Source organism: Phlebotomus papatasi, chromosome 1 (genome assembly GCF_024763615.1).
Source record: "Phlebotomus papatasi isolate M1 chromosome 1, Ppap_2.1, whole genome shotgun sequence".
Lineage (NCBI taxonomy): Eukaryota > Metazoa > Arthropoda > Insecta > Diptera > Psychodidae > Phlebotomus > Phlebotomus papatasi.
In genome coordinates this window covers 22,756,869-22,783,020 of record NC_077222.1, presented here as the reverse complement: position 1 = coordinate 22,783,020, position 26,152 = coordinate 22,756,869, and the positions used below count along the sequence as shown (strand labels likewise).

Genomic DNA, 26,152 nt, shown 5'->3' with positions numbered 1-26,152 from the left:
TTTTTCTGCTATCGCTGAGAGAATTAATTGCAAAAACAATTATTTACCCATGCCACGTAATTAAACATTTAGCAAAAAAATAACGTTGAATGCAATTAAAATATATTTGAAATAAGCATCGAAATACCAATCGTGGAATTTATTAACTTTTGATGTAATATTTCCTGGACAAATAAAAATGAGTCACGACGATTTATCTCATTATATGGTCACAAAACATGTCGAATTAATATTTTTAATTATTAATTCAGATTAAAATTATTATTTGTTTATTTTGGAAATTTATTCTGTATTCACAAATTGCTTAATTTTACCAGAGTCATATTATAAATACAATTGAATTATGTAGCAAATAGCGAAATATGTTGTGTTTTTTTTTGATCAAGGATTAATATTTAATAATAATTTGTTGTATCAATTGTTTATTTTGCCATTGATTCTTTTATCTTATTTTGTAGCTCCATACTTTTGCATCTTGCTAAAATTATCATTATTATATTTTGGGTGAAGTATTTGTTATTTATAGCAACAAATTTTCCGATAATGGCCTTTGCATGCATTTCCAAAACATGCTATACACTTTTTGAAATCAATCATTAATATAATGGCATTTTCGAGGGGATGTTCCTATTATTTGGCAAACATTACGCACATACCCAGGTTATTATCAATGAAAATAAATCACCTGACCAAATGCTGTGCAATTGTAATAAATTTCACCTTCTGATTAAAAAACAATCAATTATTCGCGTCTAAATATTTAAATGAAATGCTCCAAATAGGAAAATTAGTTTTTGCTGCATAAATCTGTGAGAAAATCAGGAAATAATCGACAAAATTATTGCATAGAACATGTAAAATCTAAATAAATTTCTTCGAATACTTCACACAAATTCAATTCAACTCTCAATTTAATTGTAGAAATTTCATAATTAATTATATGACTTATTTTAAAGAGAAATCAATTGAATATTATGACCGGATACTTCAAACGTACAGGATTAATTAATTTAAATTTAGTAAATTGAATTTGTTAATTCTATTTTATGTTGTACAGAAATTTATGTGATATTCATTCTCAAATTTTGTCCTGATTTATTATTATTCCCAAAAAGTACAACAGGAAAATTGTTATATATATATTTTTGGAAAATTTCCATCGTGCCAATTACATTAATGTTCACTCAGCGCACCAGGTAAAAATATCCGGCACAAACGCACCAAAATTCACAACAACAAAAAAATCAACCATTCCCATTCACCATGAGAGTGACCAATTTAAATTTAACACGCATTGTTTGCTGATTGAAAAGAGATACGTAGAACCCTTACCTTTGATATAAATAATGCCAAAAGAGCGCGAGGGATTAGCAAATGAAATGTGCGAGGAATTCTAATGAGAAAATTAAATAAAATCAAAATTGGAGTCCTCAAAAGGTTGCTGAGGCTGCGGATTGCCACCTTGCTGTGGTCGCACTCCCATTTGTGGTCCACCCGGATTGCCACCTTGCATACCCATCACCTGACGATACGGTGGATTCTGTGGCTGTTGCTGCTGAAAATTCAAATGGGTTGCAATATTGGCATATTTCACTTAATATTCGAACATTATAGCATCATATGCATACAACTAATAATGCTTCCATTTGGAACAGAATTGATAAAGTCCAGCCAATACCTGAAGTCATAAGCTAAACCCCAAAGCTAAAATGGCAAAATTGGACAGAAATACTGAACTGAGCATCAAATTTGTGCAAAGATGAAATACAGATTCCAAAAGACTGCCTGAAATTATGCTGAAGTAATCATGAAAAGCGGTTCACCGGGGGAAGTCCAGATATTTGAGGTTATGTATAGATAAAATTTTGCTGTTTTATGATTTAAATACTTTAAGGAATTTTGAACTCTAATTATCCTACAGCCAGCGTTGGAAACGTAACTGGTTGCTCTCTTGGCATAGTCTTCTATTCACTTTGTCCTCTATGATTTTCACTCCCGAAGTATATGTTTAAGTGTCGATCTCTTTGCAAGGACAAAATAGGAAAAATTTTCAAGGTATCACACCATGGAACCTTTTAATTCAATCACTTGAAGCGCCCCAATTCCTTCTTGACCTCCCGGAACACGAATATTCCCTTATGCGAGGCACTTACGACTCACACTGGTGGTGATCCTCTGTGCGAGCCCTCGCACAGACTATGTGCTCTGGCGAAGCTTTCGTCACGCAGTAGCTACGCTACTCGTGTCGCTACCCTCGCTACCTGTCACCTTCACGCACTCAGCGGCTGACCGTAAAGAATCATTCCCCTCGTTCATTAATAACCTTCCCGATTTGAGAGCTCTCTCCGGTTGAGGTTTTTCCTTTACCGATTCGAAGTATATTAGAGAGAACTTACCTAAAAACCCGTTGGAAGTTCGAACGTTTAAATCGACGAGTTACACAAAAGTGAGCAAGTTTATCAAAAGGACATTTCTTTGGATGAAATTGCAATTGAGACGCTCTGCCATCCTGAATTTCCACAAAACTACACGAAAACTTCACCTTTTGCAGCAAACGTTTGCACACTGTTGTTGACAATGTTGACGATTGAAGTGTTAAGAATATCGAAATTCGAAATGGCAGAACAATCAGCGCTAAAGCGGCGGGTATATGAACTTGCACTTTAGGCTTCCGCTAGATTTTCGAATAGGTTTGGCTTGGCTTTGGAGTGGCTTTGTCTCTTCGAAAGGTTATTACTGAACGGAGCCATTATGGTTCGAATATAACAGACATTGTCACAGTGAGATTGTAGAGAACGAACCCTACTTTATTGTGTTGGCGGAAAAAAAACGACTACACATAATTATTATTATTATTGCGAACCTGCTTTGAGGCATACCCTGCCTAGGGGATGCTGCACGGCTCTCTTTAGGGGATGAGTGCCGCGCATTATCGAATTTTGAAGTTACCCCTATAATTCATGTGAGCAACACATACTCGCAGCGAAGTAAGTCAAGTATATGTGCTTTCATGGTTAAGTTCGAGTTTGAGCTTGGGTATATCATCCGCGCTCGAGTAAGCGAGAACATTGCTGCAGCTATCCTGCTTGCGCAATTGTCTCTTCACTCTAAAGCGCGAATCCCTCCTCTGTGCGCTTTTTAAGCTGCACGAGATTCCCGAATTACTTTGTGTCAGTGAAGTAAATAAAGTGTTTGTGAGGTTAAACTCTCTGGCCTTTGTTTTTCCTACCTGACGTCGTGGTCTCCGGTCAAATCCGCAACATTATTATTATTAATCAATTCCAGGCCTTAAATTCTTTTGTCCAGAAAAGAAACAAGTCAAGTGCGAAAACTTGCTGTCGTTGATATCATTAAAAGCTCTACATCGAGCCCAAAGTGGATCAGTGCATAGAGTAGTATCTCTATGACAGAGAAGTCTCGCATTCGAAGCTGGAGTAAGTCCAGTGAATGAATGAATAGTAATGCCAATGAATGGTGCACATTAGCAAAAAAGTGGATCATTTTGGCAATAGATGCTGGCACGAGAACGAGTTTCGGGATGAAAGAGTGATACTTCAGTCGATACAATATTCACTGTCACTGATCCAAACACACACCGATATGGAGCGCTGTGATATCGCAGCGCCACTGTGCGTAATGGCCTCTACATACTAGAGAAATTTTTGGTCTATATTCAAGTAAATTCCCTACGCTTGTGCAGGAAAAACTCTTCAATATCGACATAAATTTCTTTAGTGTGTAGAGGCCATAAGACAGCCCTAGATAGAGTTATGATATACAGCGACTACCCGTATCGGGGGATAAGATAAAGTAGGAATAGGGAAGCATAAAGGACCCAATTGTGACTTGGATGCATCGGTAATCCGAAATGAAGAACTTTTACTTTAGGACAGAATGTCCTTCTGGTAACAGTCGGTGTATTGAGTGCAATTCAAAAGTAAAACACACAATTTACTAGAGCTTTCGACACTCATCGTGTCTTCTACAGTGGTTCTTGGTTAGTCTTTTCCTTTGGATTTTAGTCAAGAATTTGCATATTTTCTGTCACATCCGCCACATCAGTTATTTGAAATCAGTTAGGAGTGAATTATTTTCTTTCTTTTCCGCACAACAAACGACTTGGTACTTTGCTGTGCATAAAAGAAAGATGATCATTGAAGTGATATAACTGCTCGAACTCCACAGAAGGAGTAACATTATTATCTTTCGATTTTTTCACTCCTCAAAATTTCCACTTTCCATCCCCGGGGCATCGCCTTTCTTAACATATCTCCATGTTTCAGACGATTTTTGAGAAATGATGTCACGCTGAGAAATGATGTTTATCCGTCTATCCGGCTATTCTTACGCCTAGAGCTGAAACGGTTAGGGACCTGCAGAGAACCCACCAAAAAGTCTAAAGTTTTAGAGATTACCCAGGGGGACATTTCGTCCTTATACGAAAATACCATTGAGTCAAAGGCTTAAACAGCTCTAGACAGCGTATTTCTCAACCGAATGGGGTTGTGTTTCGTGTCATTGGAAAGGTCTTGGAATTCCGGATAAGTCTGAACCGGTTTCATTCGTTTATAGGCCAATAAGAAACTTCTGTTCGAAAAACGATTGTATTACAACTCCATAAGCTTGATGGATCTCATGAGTTGCTTGAGTGATTTATAAATCGGATCAAATCAGTTGTGAACCGGTAAATGGCCAATGATCCGAAAGTGCTTTTGGGGTATAACATCTAAGTTAAGAGTTCGAACATATCGAGAAGCATGAGACGCGTTGTCACCTTTTTTAAAGAAGGATATGTAATTTTAGGTGTTTTTATAAACAGCATAACCCAAAATATACTGGAACTTTAAATGTGAATAATTGATCCTAAGGAAGTAAATTTGTTGTAACTCTGCCTTAAAATGAAGGTTTAACCAATTAGAACACAAATTTCAAGTTCCAAACAGTTTTTTCGTAAAATTTTTTTTAATATAAAATTGTCAATTTTATTTAAACTTTCCATTGATTTTATTAATGTACTTTAGAAGTTACGACAAAGCACATTATATCGATAACTTACAAAATATTTAAATTAAACTCAAGTATTTAGTATTCTTTTATTAAATTAGTTATTGAAAAGCTAAAAAAAATGTTTCATGCTGTATAATAAAATCGAAATTTTTGCTTTTGGAATGAATATTGATGTTCAGGATTTTGTCCGTTTTTGGGATTTTGCTTTCGGAATTTCAGCTCTCTGAATTTTGACTATCGTAATTTTGGCTTTCGGGATTTTGGCTTTTGGAATTATGGCTTTCGGGGTTTAGGCTATTCGAGATCTCGACCAATTCGGGATTTTGTCGTTCGGCATTTTGGTCTTTTTGGAATTTTGGAAGTTGTCAGGATTTTGGCGTTTGGAATTATTTCCGTTTTTGGGATTTTGGCCGTTTTCAAGATTTCTACGTTCGGGTTTTGCTTTAGATTTTCGTTCAGGATTTTGGCAGTTTTCGAGACTTTTGCGTTCAGGATTAGGCTTTCGGAATTTTGGCTTTCGGGAATTAGGCTATTTGGAATTTCGACCCGTTTGGGGTTTTAAGTTATTCGAAATTTCGACAAATTCAGGATTTTGTCGTTCGGCATTTTGGTCGTTTTGGAATTTTGGAAGTTGTCAAAATTTTGGCGTTTGGGATTATTTCCGTTTTGGGATTTCGGCGTTCAGGATTTTGCCTTTCAGGATTTTGGCTTTTCGGGATTTCGACCCAGTCGAGATTTTGGCTTTTAGGATTTTAGCCGTTTTCAAGATTTCTACGTTCGGGATTTTGGCTTTAGGTTTTAGTTCGGGATTTTAGCAGTTTTCGAAATTTTTGCGTTCAGGATTAGGCTTTTGGGATTTTGGCTTTTGGAATTCTGGCTTTCGGAAATTGGCCTATTCGGAATTTCGACCCGTTTCGGGCTTTAGGCTATTCGAGATCTCGACCAATTCGGGATTTTGTCGTTCGGCATTTTGGTCGTTTTGGAATTTTGGAAGTTCTCAGGATTTTGGCGTTTGGGATTATTTCCTTTTTTGGGATTTTGGCTTCTCGGGATTTTGGCTTTTGGGATATTGGCCGTTTTCCAGATTTCTACATTCGGGATTTTGGCTTTAGGTTTTTGTTCGGGATTTTGGCAGTTTTCGAGAGTTTTGCATTCAGGATTAGACTTTCGGGATTTTGGATTTTAGAATTATGACTTTCGGAAATCGGGCTATTCAGAATTTCGACCCGTTTGGGGTTTTAAGTTATTCGAAATTTCGACAAATTCGGGATTTTGTCGTTCGGCATTTTGGTCGTTTTGGAATTTTGGAAGTTGTCAGGATTTTGACGTTTGAGATTTAGGCTGCTTTTGGGATTTTGGCGTTCAGGATTTTGGCTTTCGGAATTTTAGCTCTCCAAATTTTGACTATCGTTATTTTGCCTTTCGGGGTTTGGCTTTTGGAATTATGGCTTTCGGGAATTGGGCTATTCGGGATTTCGACCCGTTTAGGATTTTGGTTTTCGGGTTTTAGTCTATTCGAGATTTCGACAAATTCAGGACATTGCCGTTCGACATTTTGGTTGTTTTGGAATTTTAACAGTTGTCAGGATTTTGGCAGTTTTAGGGATTTCGGCGTTCAGGATTTTGGCTTTTCGGAACTTTGACATTCGGAATTTTACAATCATTAAAATGACATTACTAATGCTTATTGATGAAAAGACACTCAGTATTTAAATTCTTTTGTTGTAAACAGCAGATTTTAACAATTCTTATCCCAAACAGAAGTTCTTAATCAATGTAAAGAAAATTCTACGTTATTTCACGACGTCATTTAAAGAGACATTTCAATTTTATGATTTCATAAAATAAATTACGTGTATATAAATCTGAATAGAGATGTAAAACAGGAGAATATCTGAATCATTAAGAGGCAATTGTGAGTTAAAACAAGAAAGGAAATCATTCATCACTTCTGTGAGTTAATTAAAAAGTCTCTAGAACTAATTAAAAATCAATACCATCTTGAAATCGTTCAGTGAATTAATTGAATGAACAACCATTTTCTTCAATTGATTTAATCAGGAGAAAGAGTCAATGTTAATTGCTTATTTCTGAAGTACTCACCTGTTGCTGTAGTAAATGACGCAAACCAGGATTGCTGGCCATTACGGGACGCATCATTCGCTGAGGATTTTGCTGCTGTGGATTTCCTAAATTCCCAACTCCGCGCATTTGTTGCTGCTGTTGCTGCAGCATAGCCATCTGCATATTGTCGGGCATCTGATGAATGGGCATCTGGCCAAATTCAAAATTCTTAAATTGCTGCTGCTGCGCCTCCAGGGATTGCTTCAGCTGAAACATTCCGAAATATCATTACAAAAGCATTCCGAGAACTTCTATTTCCGTGGATTTAAAAGGGTAAATTGATAGATTCTATGCAATCTCTCTTTCATAAAAGTTTCACGCAAAATCCCACACATATAACCCTCAAAATGTATTCAGTCAAGTTTAATTATGCACTCACATGAGACATCTTTTCCATATTCTGCTGACGGTTGTCCATATGCTGCCCACCCGGATTCACATTGTGCATTCCACCCATCTGATTTGGATTTCCCACATTTGGCATATTCTAAAACCCATCAAACAAGTAATATTGGTCAACCTGAATATTTTGCAAATCAAAAAAGATCATTGAATAATGATACTTACCACCATTCCCATCCTTGTTGCCTGATTAACTCCCTGCTGCTGACCCATTTGAGCCGTAGACGTTTGACCCATTTGAGGCATCATCTATAATTCATATTTCAACGGAAATTTATTCAAAATACAACAACATTAGCCATAAATTATGTTAATTCACACTATGTTTCACTCAGCAACATTACATTATTACGATACCGAAAAGGGCTTCCAGTTAGATAATCTGTGACATCAATTTATAGAATTTTATCCTATTAAAATGAATTCGAACAAAGATCTAGTCTATAATGCAACATCTGCGTAAAAGATGTAATTATTATTTATTTAACTGAATATTTAAATTAAATAATTTTGGTTTTCTTGTGTAGTTAAATCGCGTCAATTTTGAAGAAAATAGGTAGAGTAGAAGTAGTACTCATAAAAGAAGCAGACAAGTGTTACAGGGCGTGAGATCTCGGTGACATCAAGCGGTATTGTTGCGAACCCGCATTTCGTCATATTCTTCCTAAGAAATGCTTCAAGGTATTCAGAATTGCGTCAGTACCGTGCTGCAGGGAATTTTTAAATTACCCGTATACTTCATGTGAGTAACACATATCTGTAAGAAAGGTAAGGCTTTATTGCGAGCGCTATTCGCAACAAAGCGCGATTTCAAAATTCAACCGTGGAATGACGTGGTCTGTTGATGTGATGAGGGCGTTGAGAGCGGAGAGAAGCGAAGAAGAGAACAACAGCGGATTGAGAAAAATTCGCCAATTTGTCTCTTCTACCATCGTCTGCAAGGTCACCGGGAATTTTTCTGCGGTGTTAAAGGTATTCGTATTGCATCCAGTAAGCACTGCACTTGATTCCACGGGGTATGGAACTCATAGTTTCGTACCTGGTTAAGAAATCTCGCTTGCGAGAAGGCCTAGTTTCTCTATAGGGGAACTAGGCCTCTATAGAGAAACTAGGCTTCTATAGAGGAACTAGGTCTTCTCGCAAACGAGATATTCGCGACATTCATTGCTATTATTTCTTGACCAGGAATGGTACTGTCAGTCCCATACCCCGTGGAATCACGTGCAGTGTAGCTTACTGGATGCAATCCGAATACCTTTAACACCAGAAAAATTCCTAATCACTTAAAAGGAATTCAATTCAAACACAAGACACTTGCATTATAGAACGAGTATTTTACCACTTGATCCATTGAGTGTTCTTAATTTAAACGTATGTAATTATTCGACGCTTGAAGGAATGAGATCACCCAAACTGACAATCGCCCGTGTAAGGAGCGTCATAAGCATCTTATCATGGATAATCTTAACAAGTACAGAGGTATTGCAGATGTATTTCATAGGTTAGGTTCTTTTTTTATCATACCCAACAATCCCGATGGCCTTTCGCAACAGAATCAGCTAGTGCACTACCAAGCTTCAACTTAAGAGCTTCAGTGGATCAGTTGGTAGAGTAGAGTCTCTATGATTTTGAGATCTCGGTTTAAAAAGCAGCAGCCTGAGAATTTTTCAGAAGCCTCACCGAATTATAGTCAAGTGTAAGTAATACCAATGCAATGACAACAAAATACCTAAAACAAGAGATGCTGGTACAGAAACGACTGCAACTGATCCAACCAAGGCTGGTCTAACGTAATATAAAAACGGCAGTGTGTGTCTCCAATTTGCACGCAGTAGCCAACATATAGAGCTGAAGGACCGCCTTGAGAATAGAGTGGGGGAATGTGGAGTTCATAATGGGCCTAAATAAGTGACCTGGATGTAGTGGATTCTAGAGGATTAAGCCGACCCATAGGCAAATCAAATCTTAAACTCCAGAAGCATCACTAAAAGGATCTTCCTCAAAAGCCCAGTACTATTATGGCATCAAATCAGATGTCTCTAGTGCGACGACCCCTTAGAATGCACAACCTGAACATCTTTTTAACTGCTTTTATAAACCGATCATAATGGTCCGGTTTTGGAACAATACCTCTTACAGCCAAATCAACACTTGGGGAGAATATTTTCCAGTCAGCCTTACAGAAGTTAAACCTTCGACGAACAGGAACATTTCTAGGTTTTATAGTAACCGTAACTTGGTACATGATTAATCAATGCTGGGACTGTGGTATCGCGCATAGCACATTTTTACAACAAGACGGGGCTACTTTAACTTCTTTAAAAATGACTGATAATTTGGCGTCATGAATTAACGTTAAGCCTTTACCCTCCAACCATTCCTCCAGAGTTTCCCCAACCGTACTTTTTGTACCGCAATTCCAGAGAGTGCTCTGACAGTTAAAGTCGCCAAGAACAAAACGGACAGAGGATGTCGCGAAGTTAAGAACTGAAAATTCTCCTCCGGAGCTTTTCAATATATGTTACCGAGAAGTATTCAAAGTTTACGATCAAGATCTCTATATTCAGAGGCTACCATGCTTCTCATGGGGCCTCTCAATCACCAATTTCATGTCATTAATCCTTCCTTGCTCGTCGACGAGACGAGTACTTACTATTCACTAAAATGATACTGAGAGATGGTCCTGAAAAGGATCTTTTTGGGTTGAGTGTGGTTATTACCAGATAGAACCCACAGGTTTACACTTGTGTTATGATTGAGGCGTTCATGTGTTCTTTCAACTTTCAATTAAAGCTTCATGGAAGAATGAGTTAATCTCCAGGAATTGTCCAGGAACACTGATTAAGTTGCGATAAAAAGTCCTAAATACGCATTGAGGTTCCTTCCTGGCTTTCAGGGTTTCCGAAACTTCAGAAGTTGTGAACTTCTTCGACTACCTTGGGTGAACCATTACGACCGATAGCAACTTCGCACAGTAAAAAAAATTACAAAGATAATCGTTGCTTTGCTTTTTTCCACGACTATTCTTGTAAAGTTACACAAATTTGGTATTTCAACAAAACGTGTAATCTGAAAATGTGTTATTTAAATTTTATGTAATTGCAAACCGTGTAATCAACTGGGAATGATTACACAGTTTTGTATATTTTCTTACATATTTCGTGTAAAATTACACAGTTTTCATGCAAAAGGTGTACAAATTACACAGTTTTCAGAGAAAATGTGTACAAATTACACAAATGTGTATTAGTACATACGATTACATGTTTAATGTAAAATTTACGATGAAAATCATGGTAAAGCAGCCAACATTTTTTACTGTGCACAGAAATTCGAGCACGGCTACTGGAAGCCAACAAGGCTCTATTTCGGTCTAATGTGAAAACAAAATGACTGAAGAGTTGGGAAACGATACACGGAGCCTACTTATAATAGGGCCCGGCAAGATTATTCTTGTTAAGAATATGCTTGCGTAATCACAGCTCAGGATTAACTCCACGTCTGCTCAGAGCATTATACCATCGGAGGGCATGATCGCTCTCTGCTGTAATGATATACACTGTACAGTTTTCATTACCCATTTAGAAGGCTAACCCTAGGGACAAGGTACTTTGTGGTACTTTAGGGATTCATAATAACGGCAGGGACTTTAGCAGCGGAACCATTTCGTTTTACACACTTACACTAACAAGAGCGTTTGGGCCTTGACAGATCTCAAAAGTTGAATGCATTTCCATCATTTTCCACTAAATCGTTCCTCGGTTTAAGTCGTAAGTGTGTCTAGGGCATTTCACTGGCAATCTTGATGTATTCGTCTGAAACGTGAGTCCTTAGCAAACAGAACTGACAAATTTTAGCCGCGTTTGAAAGGAGGATTCTCCGAACCGGAGTTCGAAGTTCATTCAACGATGAAAGTGTGTGAACGCTATCGAGGAGTAACTGTCTTCAAGAAAATATGCTTCAATGAGTTCCGGTGAACTGGTTATATGGTTTGCAAGGATGAGATCAACTCAGCCTGGAAAGTTTTTAGAGGCAGACTCTAGACTTCGAGGAGGCGAGGCCAACCCAGTCTTCGATAAATCAGGATGCCAGGTCATTAGGGGTTAGCTTAAGAAGAGTAGCGGGTAATAGGGTCGAGTGGTGACGGGTCCTGATCCTGAATTAGGCCAAGACCATCACTGGTTGTAACGTCGGATAAGAGAGAAAGTAATAAGAAACGTTTTGGCAGTAAGGTCGTTACAAGTCTCACTAAGGCTTACAGAGCGCATTCATGGTTTTAGTAGTTTCTATTATTCCGCGGCCACAATGAATGTGACCGGACTTTCCGGTAACTTGTGGCCCGATCGCGTTATTTTGGAAAGGAGAGAGTCGGCTGACTTGCTCTTTGCTGTGTCTGCAGTGAGACACTTAAGTCTTTACCAATCCTCTCTTCGTCCGTTTATACGCCGCGGTTTGCCATCGTTTTCGCGAAAATTGCGTTTTGCACCTTTAGTGTTCACACCCAATGTATTACTCTCCTTTGGCCGCCTGGTTTGCCTCATGGACTACCAGAAGAAGAAGAACCATATATTTTTCAATTTGTTCATTACCTCTTAGAGAACCCATTCACTCTCAATGAACTACACACTGACGCACTTCACCAATCGATTTCGCAACAATTTATGAATTCTCGTAAATTTCGCGTATCTACTCAAAATATTTCACACCGTACAGTAGAAAGGGAAATATCAAACCTGCGATGTGGGCTGCGATGTTGGCATACTGGCCGCGGGATTCATTACATTTGATTGACCAGCCCCACTAGGACCACCTGGACCTTGACCACCAGCACCGGCATTTCCTGCATTGCCCGGATTTCCACCCGGAGCACCACCCTGTTGTCCAGCAGCCTGTTGGTTCTGCAAATAGAAACATTGTCCTCTGCCACAGTTATGAAATGTGCCACGTGAACCATTTACTAATACTACACACACGTAGATAATAAAATTTATGCTCAAACTACCATATAAATTGATTTGCATGCCAGTGCGCAAATTAGTATGATTGCCATGTAGGGGGAGAATCATTGGGATTATTGAAGGTTCATTGGATACCAAATGCCGTATAAATACTGAAATAATCAGCAATAATCTCATGCACAATTTAAAGGATTGATAGACCAAAGGGACTACGGATGAGGAATGGGTAGGTAGATGAATGTAATTTTGAAAACAATATATTTACATGATTGTTCATTAGTATAACGCTTGTTAGTATGGATTGTTTGGACTGGACCAGAGGATTGGATTAGTTTTACACGAAAGCAAACCTGTCCATGACGCACCAAGCCTTGTTTCTGTTGAATCACTTTACGTAGTCTCTCGACAAATCCCAATTGATTGTTTGGTATGAAGCCAATAAATGCCTTCTTCTCCACCGTGTACAGCAGAATTAGCACTTTTATCTCACAATTTGTCGGTGGGGATGCCGTAAAATGCACACATCCCGCCTATAGGAATACCCCAGAAAATGGGTAAAATACTGCATCAGAAACATTCATCCAATCGATTTTAAGGTAAGTCAGTAATAATATCGTTTAAACTTATGGACGCTGTGATTCTTTCATTTTGTAAATCTGGTTTAGGGATGAACAGAAACTAACTAAGTTAAGAAAGTGACTAAAATGTAATAAAACTGATATAAGATTTTCCAAAATAACATAGAAAATCGGTTTTCCCAAATTCAACATTATCGAATCCGATATCTCGATGATAACTAGAAAAATCTTATGGTTTTATACGGTTTTGAGGTGGGCTATCGCAAACCTATAACATGCTAAATACGCGACGAGAAGTTGATATATAGGGGTTTGTAAAAAACTTAGAAAACATAGACAATATAGAAGTTTCCAAAATCGGAAGTCATAATTAGATGGATTCTCAAGTTGAATGTCGGTTTGAAATGATCTCATGTAGTTATACCTTCAACACAATATAAACAGAAATAAAATCGAAGACTCTCTAACATAGAAAATATCAAAAAATCAGTTTGCTAAATCCAACGTACAAAATTCAACATCTCGAAGGATATTGGATAAATTTTCAGGATTTATACGATTTCATAATAAATAAGTCTACTGCTTATTAGAAAAAGAATAAGATCGATATAAAACTTTCCAAAAAAAAACATAGAAAATGTGAAATAGACCGGTTTATCAAATCTTACATTACAAAATCCTATATTTTGAAAATAGCTAAAGAGACTTTCTACTTTGATAATGCTTGAAAGTGGTTTTACATAGGCCTATTAGATTCTATGTTTTTAAAACAACATATATATGATCGATTTTTGCAAACACTTTTTACAAAATTAATGAGAACAATTTACTTAGGAACAAACTGATATGTTTATAAAACAAAGCATTTCTGCTAAAAAAGCATTGAGACACCTCTTTTAAAACAAAAATACAATTTTTGAAAAAAAAAATAGAAAAACAAAAACATAGAAAATGTGAAGTAATCCAACTTCACAAAACCCTACACTTTGAAGACTATTAAATAAACGGTCTAATTTGATAATGGTTTCGCGTAAGCTCACCTAGTTTCTATGTTTTTAAAATAACATAGAAATGATAGTTTTTTTTTCAATGAAGCTTTGCAAAATCAATAAGAACAACCATATACGCAGGAGTAAACTGACATGTTTATAAAAAAAAGAATCTCAGCCAAGAAGCATTGAGATATTTCTTCTAAAACAAAACATACATGATTTTGAAAAAATAGGATAATAAAAACATAGAAAATGTGAAGTACATCGACTTCACAAAACCCTACACTTTAAGAACAGTTAAATACACTTTCTAGTTTGCTAATGCTTTCAAATGATTTTACGCATGCCCACTATTTTCTACGTTTTTAAAATAACATAGAAAATTCTTTTTTTTAAATGAAGTTTTGCAAAATCAGCAAGAACAACAATTTATTTAGAAGCAAATTGACATGTTTATAAAAACAAGAATCTCGACTAAAAAGCATTGAAGTATCTATTCTAAAACCGGAGATATACTATTGATAGAAAAATATAGAAAAATAGTAACATAGAAAATGTAAAATACATCGGTTTCACAAACCCGACATCACAAAATGTTTCAATTTGAAAATAGCTAAATAAAATAATGTTGCTAATGTTTTCGAATGATTTTACGGAGGCCCACTAGTTTCTATGTTTTTAAAATAACATAGAAAAACGTTTTTTAAGAAGTTTTGCCAAATCCGTGAGAAAAATAATTTATGCAGGAACAAATTGTCTTTTTACACAGAATATCTGGTAAATGGCATCAAGATATCTCTTCATAACCGGAGATACACTGTTGATGGAAAAAAAGATCACTATTTCTGATTATGTCATAATTTCGAAAATAGCTTGGCGTAGTTTCTTATATCATTCTGTTACATATCTGTGTCATGGAGACCTACATAACATTTAGACGAAAAAAAACATGTCTTAAACCGATTTTGCAGAAAGCCTACTCCGATTTGTATTCAAACCGATTTTAGTAACTGATCATTTTCGGAGTCAAGGATGTTCGAAATCGATTATATGAGTCTGATCGGAGAACATTGACTATATCGCAGTATTACAAAAGTAGTGCTTATGAAAGAATCACAGCTAAAAGTCAAAAACTTACAAATCCCGTTGCCATCACTTTCGACAGAGCATCGAGAGCTTCACATTGACTGGGATGGAAGATGACCGTTTTAGAATCCTTTAGGTATTGACCACCAATATTCCCCACAAGTTGCTTGGGCATGAGTTGCATAATGAGCTTTTGTGGCCAACTATCCGCCTTTCTGCAGAACACCGTCCCAAAAAGAGATAGATAAAACAGCCCACCCCAAACCCCAAATATCATCAATTAGCATTCACATGGTGCATTCTCAGCGAGAAATTTAACATTCTGTGGCTGAATATGGGGGATAACGTACAATTCAGGTTCACCATCTTTGATATTAGTTGTGACGTAGCACGGGACGTGTCGTGCAATTTTAGGTTGATCACTTTTCGCCTTCTCAATCCACTCCAAGATACCCGTCCAGATTTTCTCTCTTGAATTTGAACCCGCCTGGCCCCCAACAGCACCACCGGCAGCTGTCGTGGGAACTCCACTTGCTGTTGGCATATGCTGTTGTGCTGTGTTAAACATTCACAAATCATTTGTATAACTCATCTAAAGTCATTTTAATATTTCTTTTTTGGGGGCATTTAAATTCTAATTAACTGATCCTAAAGAGTTTTCACAATTTCTTCTCTTATTTTGCTATATTCGTCTTAATATCTTTTGTATTATGTTTGATCGCTTTTCCGATCACACGATTTAAGAACTAATAAGTAGGGTTACTTATAATGGATGTTTTTGAACTTCAGGTTGGTACGTTATCCCAGGCGTATTGTATTAGCTTCCATTAAGGTAAGTTTCACCCCAAACCCTAATTTTCAATCAAATAGAAACAGAAAAAAAATGCCTCATCCTGGGATTGAACTGGGGACCTTTAATTACCTAGGCGTTTGCTCTACAATTGACCTACAGAGACACCCACTTTTATTGATAATATTGCTTAGATAGATAGATTGTATAGGGAGCATGGTACGATTTGTGGGCTGCAGACACCTAGGCTCTATTTGAGCGCCCTATGTCTACTCAACAAACCCTACTCCAATTCTTTTAAAACCTGGCTGAACTGCAGCACATCCTGAGCTGCCGCTCTTTTGATATCCTCCAGTGTCAACACTTCTTTCTTAAAGATTTTAATTCTCTGGCTTGAAAATTTGGAACAATAACATAAAATGTGTTCTAGTGTTTCCAGACTCTCTCCACAACCCCTGCAAGCTGAGGTAACGTTTACACCCAACTTTGCAAGATGTGAATTTAGCCAGTGTCCTGTGTAAATTCCTATAATAACCCTCAAGTTAAGATTTAACAGAAGTTGAGATCTATTTAAATCTAATCCATCTATTACGGATTTCGCGAAATTACAGCCTTTTACATTATTCCAAAGTGCTGTATGCTCTATTCCTGTAATATATTGGAAGTAATCTTGGCCCTGAACCCAAGACTGGTTCAGGGCCTATAAAGTCCTGATAGGACATTCAAATAAATCAGGAGTCCATGTTTCGATTAAACCTGAATTATTTTCTCTCTTTGAAACCACTTCACCTTGGTGTGTAATCCCAAAAATTGCATTTTTATCCATAAATCATGGCGAGATTTCTCTAAAATATCAATTTTCGACAAAATAGAGATAGAAAAAAAATTTTGCCTACACCCAGGATTGAACACAGGACCTCCCGATACCTAGATTTATGATCTACCACTGAGTTACGAAAATACCCGATCTGACTAATACTGCAGCCCAATTTATGCAAATTCTGAAGTGCGTTTTAACTGGAATTGACAGAACGTCATAAAAAACTGTTTTTCTAAAAATATTTTTGATGGAGTATTCGCAAGAGTGAGGGAGAAGTGTTTTTCTGAAAAATTTCCATGTAGAGAAATTAGTTTTACTGCGACATTTAAAAGCTAGAGATCTAATAAATTCTCTTTCCATTTTCAATTTCAGTTTTTTCATAAGTTTAATCAAAAGTTTTTTTTTCAAACATATTCTAATATTGTAAATCTTAATATTTAAAAATGTTATTAATATTTGGAAAAATAAATAAATCAGCCTTTCAAATTTGTTATATCCTAATATCGTAAAAAAATACAAAAGTTTACTGGAGTCATAATGGAGAAATGGTAGTGTTTTTGGCATAAAACAGCAAAACATATATTTGAATAATTTTTTTTTGTATAACCACTGAACTCACCATTATTTACCCAACATTTAAATTTTATTCATAAAATCTGTCATCCAAAATGCTCTCTATGTGATTTTTACACGCGCTAGTGATTTATTATTATTTGAACAGAATTAATTAATTTTTCCATCAATTGCAAATGAATGAAAAATTGAGGAATGCATTTTTTGCATCCAATGCATATGCCAATGAATTATTCTCTCGTTGAATATTATTCTCGGGGATTAAACAGTGATGATTTAACCGAAAAATTAATCAATAAGCGTTTTTTTTTGGGGGGGAAGATATAAATTCGTCCTACCTGAAGTTGGAATGGCTTGTGGCATTTGCTGACTGACCGGAGGCCCCTGATTTTGCTGTTGCATCTGCTGCGGATGCTGCATACGAATGGCCTGCTGCTGTGCCATATTGCCCATCTGACCTACTCCCTGGGATGCCATGCTGTGGGGTGGAGTACTGAGCTGAGTGATGAGAGCCGATTGCTGTTGTTGCTGCTGATTCGGCATTTGCTGCTGCTGGGGGTTTTGGGTGGGATTGGGATTGGCAAGGAAAGGTCTTTGCTGTTGCGGTGGCATCATCCACCGCGTATTCGGCATACGCGGATTCATTTGCTGCTGCTGCTGAACATTGGGATTGTAGCCCATGGGGACACCAGTGGGCTGATTTGGAGGTGCAATGGACACTTGGGGATTCATCTGATTGGGATTTGGACCCTGACCTGGATACATAAGACCCGGCCTTGGAATATTGGGATTTCCCATGGGGTTTTGCATATTGTCCTGGAACACTGCGAAAAAGAACTTTGGGTATTCTAATATCCCGGACTTTATGAGGGGTAAAATGGTTAAGTGAAGTTTAGGTGAAATCTCATAAACCCGTGGGGGGAAGTGGGGTACCTTTGAAAGTTGGGCACCTTTGAAATTGGGATTTTTCACCTATATTTAAATTAAAATTGAGTCTTATCGTAATATAAATTAGCTGCACAAACAGATTGAGAAGCTAAATTATATTAAGATATGGCTCAGTTCCACTTAAACATATAAGAAAAATCTTAATTTCAAAGGTGCCTTACTTCCCCCTGTACCTCTTTATTAGGAAATAGTAAAAATTTTTATTAAAAAAATTGTTGCAGTACAATAAGTCTCAAGATTCGAACTCTCTTTGCTTGCATTGTGCAGTCATAATCATCCAAATCGGTTAAGCAGGGGATAAGATTGAGGTTAAGTGTCATTGTAATTGCTGCTCGACTGTGGCGTCCATAGCGTTACTCCTGTACGAAATTCTAATGTTCTATAAAGTTGTAGTGTTTTAAGAGATCTTTCATTTGTGCCCTCACCGCCCTCACACATTAAATTGGGTTTAACCCTTTAAGGACAATTGGGTCACCGGTGACCCAAAAATGAAATTTTTCCTACGGTCTTCCAAAGTTATATTTTGCTCTAAAAAGTTAGAAAAAAAATATTTTTTCTGACCCTCAATTTTTGGCCTTCTCGTTCTTAAATGGTTAAAACCGGAGAACTGGCGTTATGAATTTTGTGACTCACCCCCCTACCCCTGTATCTTCGGTCGTATTGTAACTAAGTCAAACTTTCATCACTTTCTCTATCCTTCATAGTCACGCTACAACACTATAAAATTTGATCAAAATACACAACAGCGTTTCTGAGAAAAATGAGTTTGAATTTTGAGACTAACCAACAAAAATTTTAGTCAAAACGTTGAATAGAAAACCCGAGATATAGGGTAAAGTGATATAATTTGGAATTAGTGTTGCAAGTTAGACAATTCGCTGGTACAATTTGGACATGGCCTTTTTCTTGATAAATAAAGTACAAAATTTGTTTTTAAGCACAAGGAACCAAATTATAAAACTAAAGAATTAAAAATATACAAATAAAAATGAAGTAATAAATTTATCAAGAAAAAAGCCCTGTCCAAATTGTACCATTGTCCAACTTGTACCACTGTCCAACTTGTACCACTTTACCCTAGGCCGGTAAATTTTTGAAATTTGACACATTACAACTCGGATCAGGGGTGTCCGTACTTAAGTATTTAATTGTTTGATAGATATAAAGTGCAGAACGATTTAAGCCCGATCGGTGCCATAGGGGCCGAAATATTGAGAAAACAATAAAAGCGGGGTCTTCAAAATTTTGGAAGGAAGGGAGGAGGGTAGGGGGTCTATGCACCAATTTGCAGTTTTCATTCAATGTATAATCTTTGCCAAAAACCAGATCTTTCTTAGTTTTAGAATTATCAAACTCCAAAGAGCGATTCGAACGGTTCGAATGAACGGACTGGAGTTTTTTAGCCACAAATAGTTTTTGAGCTTATCTAATAATGCTTAAAAGACCTCAGAACCTTGCATTTGATCTAATATATTTTATATAGTAAAATGGAATTTGTATTGTATTGAGTCCTAAAGAAGACATTATCCAGTGTTAAAATATTAATATAATAAAACATAGTAAAACAAAATAATCAATTCGAAATTGTTAATGTCACTTTAACTGTTTGTATACATTATATTTTTATGTGATTCACATTAATTGTCGCTAATGAGCATCGAAATGTGTGATTTTTGTCTTTGAATCTTTAAACTTAGTATTGAGAATTTTGTTCTACTTTTATTGATAAAAAGATAGACTTGACCTGCAAAAATAGATTTAACCCTCTAACGGTGTTTTCTTTAATATGCGAAAAAAAGTTCTAAAACAATGTTTTCTAGGATAATTATGATCCAATAAAGTCGAAAAAACCATCCATTCTTCATTATCTCTTTTAGTTTAGGCGCTAGGTGAGAAAATATAAAAAAAAATTTGAAACTCGTTTTGCTTCTAAAATTCACATTTTTAGTTTTTTCAATTTTTTTTAAAATAAAATATACAAAGTAGAATGATATATCTTTCAGTAAAAAATAAATTTATTTTAGTCAGATAACGTTAAATCGGTATTTTTATGAAAATTGGAAATGAGTTTTTTTGCACAAATATTTTTTGTTGCTTTTTCTCTGACCTGTCACACAAAACTGGGAGTAGCAACAAAACGAAGAGTCAAAATGAGTTCAAACTTTCAAGAGATGTTTATAAGACTATTACCGACGACACTATAGCACTTTTTAAATAAATAAAACCTTTATTGTCGCTGTAAATATGATTTTTGTGAAGACCGTCTGGAGGCGGTCTTACCCGTTAGAGGGTTAGGTTAAATTAGCCTAAGGGCCTTATCACACTTGAACATTAAAATTTTAATGCGACTCACATTAATTGTCGCTTGTGAGCGTCCAAATATGTTATTTGTGTCTTTGAGTCACTTAATATTTAGGGTTTTCCTATTTATTGATAAAGAAGTGGACTTGACCTGCAAATATAAGTTTAAATTTATCTAAAGCATAAATATTTTTCGCATTAAAAAATTAAAGAGAAAATCGCATTAATTTTTCGCATTAATGCTATAAATCAATTTATATCAAATTTTGCGGGCCAAGTCTACCTTTTTATCAACAAATAGATCAAATTTTGAATATAAAATGATTCAAACACACAAATTACACATTTGGACTCTCACCAGCAACAATTAATGTGAATCATATTAAAATTTTAATGTGCAAGTGTGATAAAACAGTAAAGCATTAAAATATATTTCACATTGAAGTATTAATTTTAAAATCAGATTAATTATTCGCATTATTGCTATAAATTTATTTAAATTATTTTCTTCAAGCCAAATTTACCTTTTAATCAATAAATAGATAAAAATCTAAATATAAGCGATTTAAAGATATAAATCATTCATTCGGATGCTCACCGTTGGCTATTAATGTGTATCACATTGAATTTTTAATGTGCAAGTGTGATAACAACATCAACCGGTCGTAATCCAGCAGTGACTTGTATCGGAAGTTTAAATTATTGACTGAAAAATTCGCGTAAAATACATTGCAGAAACGTTGCATCCCCATAGCAAAATTCCGCAAAAATTCCAATGGAAAACTTGCGTCCAAATGGCTAAATTCGCTGGAATTTGACGCTAAAATTCCACTAAGTTTTCCTATGGAATTTAAAGCCGGAAATTCCATGGAAATCATAGTGCTCCATGGAATTTACTAGTACGACATGCTGGAATTCCAGCGTTAAATTCCGCGGTATTCCGCGGAAGATTTATATGGAAACTCACACGTGGTGAAACGTCCGCGGGATAAGCTGGAAAAAACATATGGAAATTTCCACTATCTTTCCATAGTGTTTTATATGGATTTTTCCACTAGTTTTCTGAAATGTCAAACAAATAAAATGGATAATAATGAAGTGATTACATTAAATAGGTCGCCAACCTAAAATAATGCTGTTTTTATGTTAATTAATATATATTTTAAGAAAATTTTTTTTTTTTAATAAATTTTTTTTATTGCTCAAAGTGTCAATTCGTTATTGCTGGTTTATAAAAACATATTATAATCCTTGTAATCTTTCCCGTTTCTATAAAATTCGGAAGTAAAATCATGAGGTGCATGTGACAACTTCATTTTTTCTCCATTTTATTTTGGTGGAAAAATCCACATAAATACCACGAGCATTTCCATGGATGTATTCTATAGAAAAAATTCAGCATAAATCCATTAAATTTTCCTTGGAACCTATTATGGAAAATTCCTATGGAATTTTTTAAGGAAAAATAGTGGAAAATTCCAAGGAATTTTTCGCTTGTTATTCCTATTCCGTTTTCTTTTGCAATGGGGATAGCAAAATAATTTTTTCTACTAAATAAAATGACCCTCTAATATTTCTAGACCATGGCGAAAGTATGCTTATGGAAGGTCTGCAAAATATGCTAAATAGTTCTTCAATCTATTTAAACCATTTGCTATACAGAGGAATTCCTTTACGTTTCCCGGCAGACAGAAGGCCCTGAAGGTCAACTTTAAGGAATGCTGTAAATGACCAAGGAATTTGTATGTAGTTCGAATTTTTGAATTTCGACATTAACGAAATGCCTTTATGAACAGGTGTTTCGTCTTATTATTGAAAATTATTTTTTAAACTAAAATTCAGTTTTTATTTCTTATTAATTTTTTGGGTTTAATAGGACTAAAAGTTCACAATAATAATGAAAAATTTATTTATTTACTTTGTTCAAGATAAAATTAAGGCCAAAACCCTTCGATTTTTTTTAAACAATTCTTGTATCAATTTAGGATCACAGCTGGGTGGGTACCCCGAATAATGCCTCAAATTACACTGTGCAACAGCAAAAAATGTGATTTCAAATGACCGGTATTTTCGGATTTTTTGGTGTCTCCTGAGTGATAACTCCGAAGAAAGTTATGGTCTATCACGTCTAGTTTCTGAGCTAGATTAAGATGAAAATCTTTAAGAAATTGGTTAGAAATATTTTATGAAATTTGTTCTATCTCAAAAATGGTACATCCTGGGATGTTGGCGTCAAAGGATGACTCAAGGATGTGTAGAGGAGGACTCAAGGAAAATTTTCCTGGAACAAACCATATCCCTATCTCCTCATTTTCCCTGAAGTATTTAAGATTTTCCTCATAAATCCCTAAATATCCTTCAAATCCATTAAATCATAGAAAATTTATTCATCTACACCTTTGTAAAACACCGTTTTCTCTGCGAGAAAAGTGGGAACACGAGGAAAGAAAGCACTCTTCAAGCTATTTTAGAAAAAAAAACACACAAAAGACTGCAAATCGTTTGACCAATGCAAACAACAAGCGACGAGACATGATAATGACATTTCTTTTCGCCCTGAGACATCAGAAATTGCTTCACTTTTTGTTACTTTTTGCTCTATACCTTTTGTTACTTTTTACCCCAAGTGGCCATTTTTAATAAAAGGATTTCTGGAGAAAAGAACTTTTGTGAAATTCTAAAATAGATAGCGGATTCAAAATATTCACCAGTGCATCAATTTTGGAAAATAAGTAGGTAATAATTGTTATTTCTTGCAAGGAAAATATTTCAAAAATAGGACTAAAAATCTTGATATTTTTTTATATTGTCTAAATTCCTTGTTCGAATCCTAAGAAACATACGACATTGAAGAAGGTCTACGCAGGCCATCTATTGAAAATAATTTGAGCCGCTATCTTTTTTACCTTGGAAGATATTGAATTTTAAATTTTTCGATTTGTGACTTTTTGCCCCAGTCTACCCTACTCTCATTAGCAATTTTATAGTTTTTTGAATATACTTTTACACAAACTTTTCAAACAATCTGTGAGTTATAGACGTTTTATTTATTTAGGAGAAGTATTATATTTAGCGGAGACACACCGGGTGGAATTATAACAGATGGGAAGATTTAAGCAGAGAACCAAACCAAGAGGGGAGAATTTCAAAGAATCAACGGTGCATAGCAGAAAGATTTATTTAGAATTAGACCGCTAGGCGGCATAAGGGGAACTTTTAATTCGAAACTGCCTTTCTTACTGAGCTTTCTACCAGTGTCAATTTACCTACTCTTATACGGGCTTCAGACCTAAGACTTGGCCATATGGCTTAACTTCATAGATTTTTCATAAAATTTTTACTTAGAATTATATTATAAAACCAAAATAATTTAATGGATTCTAAAGAACCAAATTAATTGGTTGTTTTTAAAATTTTGAGACTTTCTGGAACTGGAATAAACCTCTAGTCTGAAGATGGCCTTATGCCGAAAATAGACATAGGCTCATCGGGCTCATCCTAGAGAACACTCAGCTCGAAAAATTTGGCGGTAAAGGATCAGCCCAAACTATCATACACTGAGGATTTAGGATTAAAGATTAGCGTTTTCAGCGGAAATTTCTATTAAATCTCCACACTTTGATTGCTGAAAGGCTTCTTAAGTGCATTATCAATGTACTTTTCGTACAGAGAGGAGCACTCTGATCTTCTATTTACTCCAATCTTAATGCATTTTAAGATTTTGCGATATTGCGTACCATTACTCTTCATGTTTTTTTACCCAATTGACATTTCGAAAAGCACCCAAAAACACCCAAAGTGAAGCTTTTTATTTTCAACACTGGCGTAGATGTCGCCTAATCCCCGTAATTTCACTAGACCTTGCGAATTTAGAAGATCAGCCTGATCCTCCATATTTTTGACTGATCCGTGAGTGTATCGACATCAATCCTCATTTTTTGGGCTGATCCCTAAGTCGATCCCTGTGTCTATTTTGGGCTTTAGGTATTTTGTAACAGAATATCGCACTCTGAGTTTGCTCTCAGTGACAATTGCCTACTTTCTGGCGCAAAATATTAAGTCTTCGTCTGCTAGACTTTTTATTTTAGTCGAGGCACAAATTTGAGTATTATAACGACGGGCTGAGAAATTTATACAGACACAAACCGCAAAAGGAGATTTTCCAAGACATACTGGTGCATATAGCATAGCACAGTAGGGGCCATTTTTAAAATGCTTCACATAAACTTCACTTAACCCTTGGGACAATGCAAAGAGATTCTTACTTGCTGTATTGTTCATATTAGATCGCATTGGTCCACTCTGCGTGATATTCGGAGCTGCCAGCATTTGATTCCCAGCAGCCTCCATTTGATTGCTCATGGGAATCATATTGGATGCCAGAGGACTTGGTAAATTAATTGTGGCAGTCGCCGGTGGACTCGCCGGGCGTTCTTTGAGGGAATAGCCTTTGAGCAGGACCAAATGCCTGGGATCTTTGCAGTAGTTTTTGGATGTCGATGAGGACAAGTCACCACCAGATTTTTCAAAGAGCTTAAAGAGGACGGGAATTTTTCTTGGGGAGAGGATGGAAAAGTTAATTTCTTTCTCTTGGAAAATTGAAGCCAATTGGTCAACAGTTTTGTTCTCATACATATAGCACTCTTGAACGGGCATGGAATAGGGAACACTGTTGCAGATAAGGATGCAGTGCTTCTGCGTCAGTGTTCCCTGATCCCGTCTCTCTTCCAGGTCATCGAAACAGACCAGAGTTGTGGCCATTCCTTCAGCCAAATTGGCATAGGATTCACTCTTCCCACCAGTCAGCCTGTAATAAATTGTCAGGGAGGAATTTATGGGCAAGACGGGCAAGACAGAGATTGAGAGAGTAAAAGGGGACCCACTCGAGTTTCTCGATGGTATTGAGGACTTTCTTTGAGCTGGCAAAGGGGCCATAAGTTGTACAACAGACTCCCGGCATGCTCTGGGCCGTCTTGTAGACAACAATCCCATAGAGAGTACTGTTCCTATCCAAGCCTGTCCAGTACTCTCGATCATCTCCTATCCACTGGGAAGAGAAAGACTACCAGGGGAGTCAATGGGGTGTCCGGAAGCTGAAAAAGGGGCGTAAATACCTGGGAAAAGTACTCCAAAGTGGGGATGATGTAGTTGGATTTGATGTCATTGATATAAGCTCCATTTATTGCAGTACCCTCAATGAGGAATACCACATCTGCTAGTGAATCTAAATCAGCAGACACCATTTTCACAAATAACACCAAAAAATTCACTGAAAATTCACAATTTTCCACAAATTTTTACACTTTTTCACACGGAAAATCACAAGTAAACAAAACAAAAACAAACTGAACTGTCAATCGTAATGCCGGTGCTCGCTCATGCGCAGATCACGGCGCTGTTAGCCAAAGCGCGCCAAAAACTTTTCCCACGAAAAATGAGAATTGCGCCTTTTTCATCAAATAAAATATTAATGAGACACTTTTTCCTCAATTTTCCACACTTAATTGGCAACAGGATATTTTAAGGTATTTCTAACTCACCACTGTAGTATCTTTTGCTCCAAAAAGTAACCC

The 26,152-nt window shown here is 36.3% G+C and overlaps 1 protein-coding gene across 7 annotated transcripts; it reads right to left on the bottom strand.

Annotated features, from left to right (window-relative positions):
• Positions 1 to 264: 264 nt before the first annotated feature.
• On the bottom strand, positions 265 to 25,949 carry LOC129798258 (mediator of RNA polymerase II transcription subunit 25). Of its 7 annotated transcripts, none has more exons than XM_055841292.1 (12): positions 25,694 to 25,949; positions 25,463 to 25,641; positions 24,845 to 25,386; positions 17,669 to 18,154; positions 15,498 to 15,702; positions 15,200 to 15,362; positions 12,842 to 13,021; positions 12,267 to 12,431; positions 7,699 to 7,782; positions 7,511 to 7,618; positions 7,111 to 7,338; positions 265 to 1,555 (listed from the first exon to the last, which is right to left on the bottom strand). In XM_055841292.1, the coding sequence occupies exons 1-12, from the start codon at positions 25,820 to 25,822 to the stop codon at positions 1,406 to 1,408; spliced, it is 2,619 nt and encodes an 872-aa protein (XP_055697267.1). In that variant the 5' UTR covers positions 25,823 to 25,949; the 3' UTR covers positions 265 to 1,405. The 7 variants fall into 7 exon arrangements, with proteins under 7 accessions (XP_055697267.1, XP_055697268.1, XP_055697269.1 ...); XM_055841293.1 differs by having other exon boundaries at positions 265 to 1,552; XM_055841294.1 differs by having other exon boundaries at positions 12,857 to 13,021.
• Positions 25,950 to 26,152: the final 203 nt, after the last annotated feature.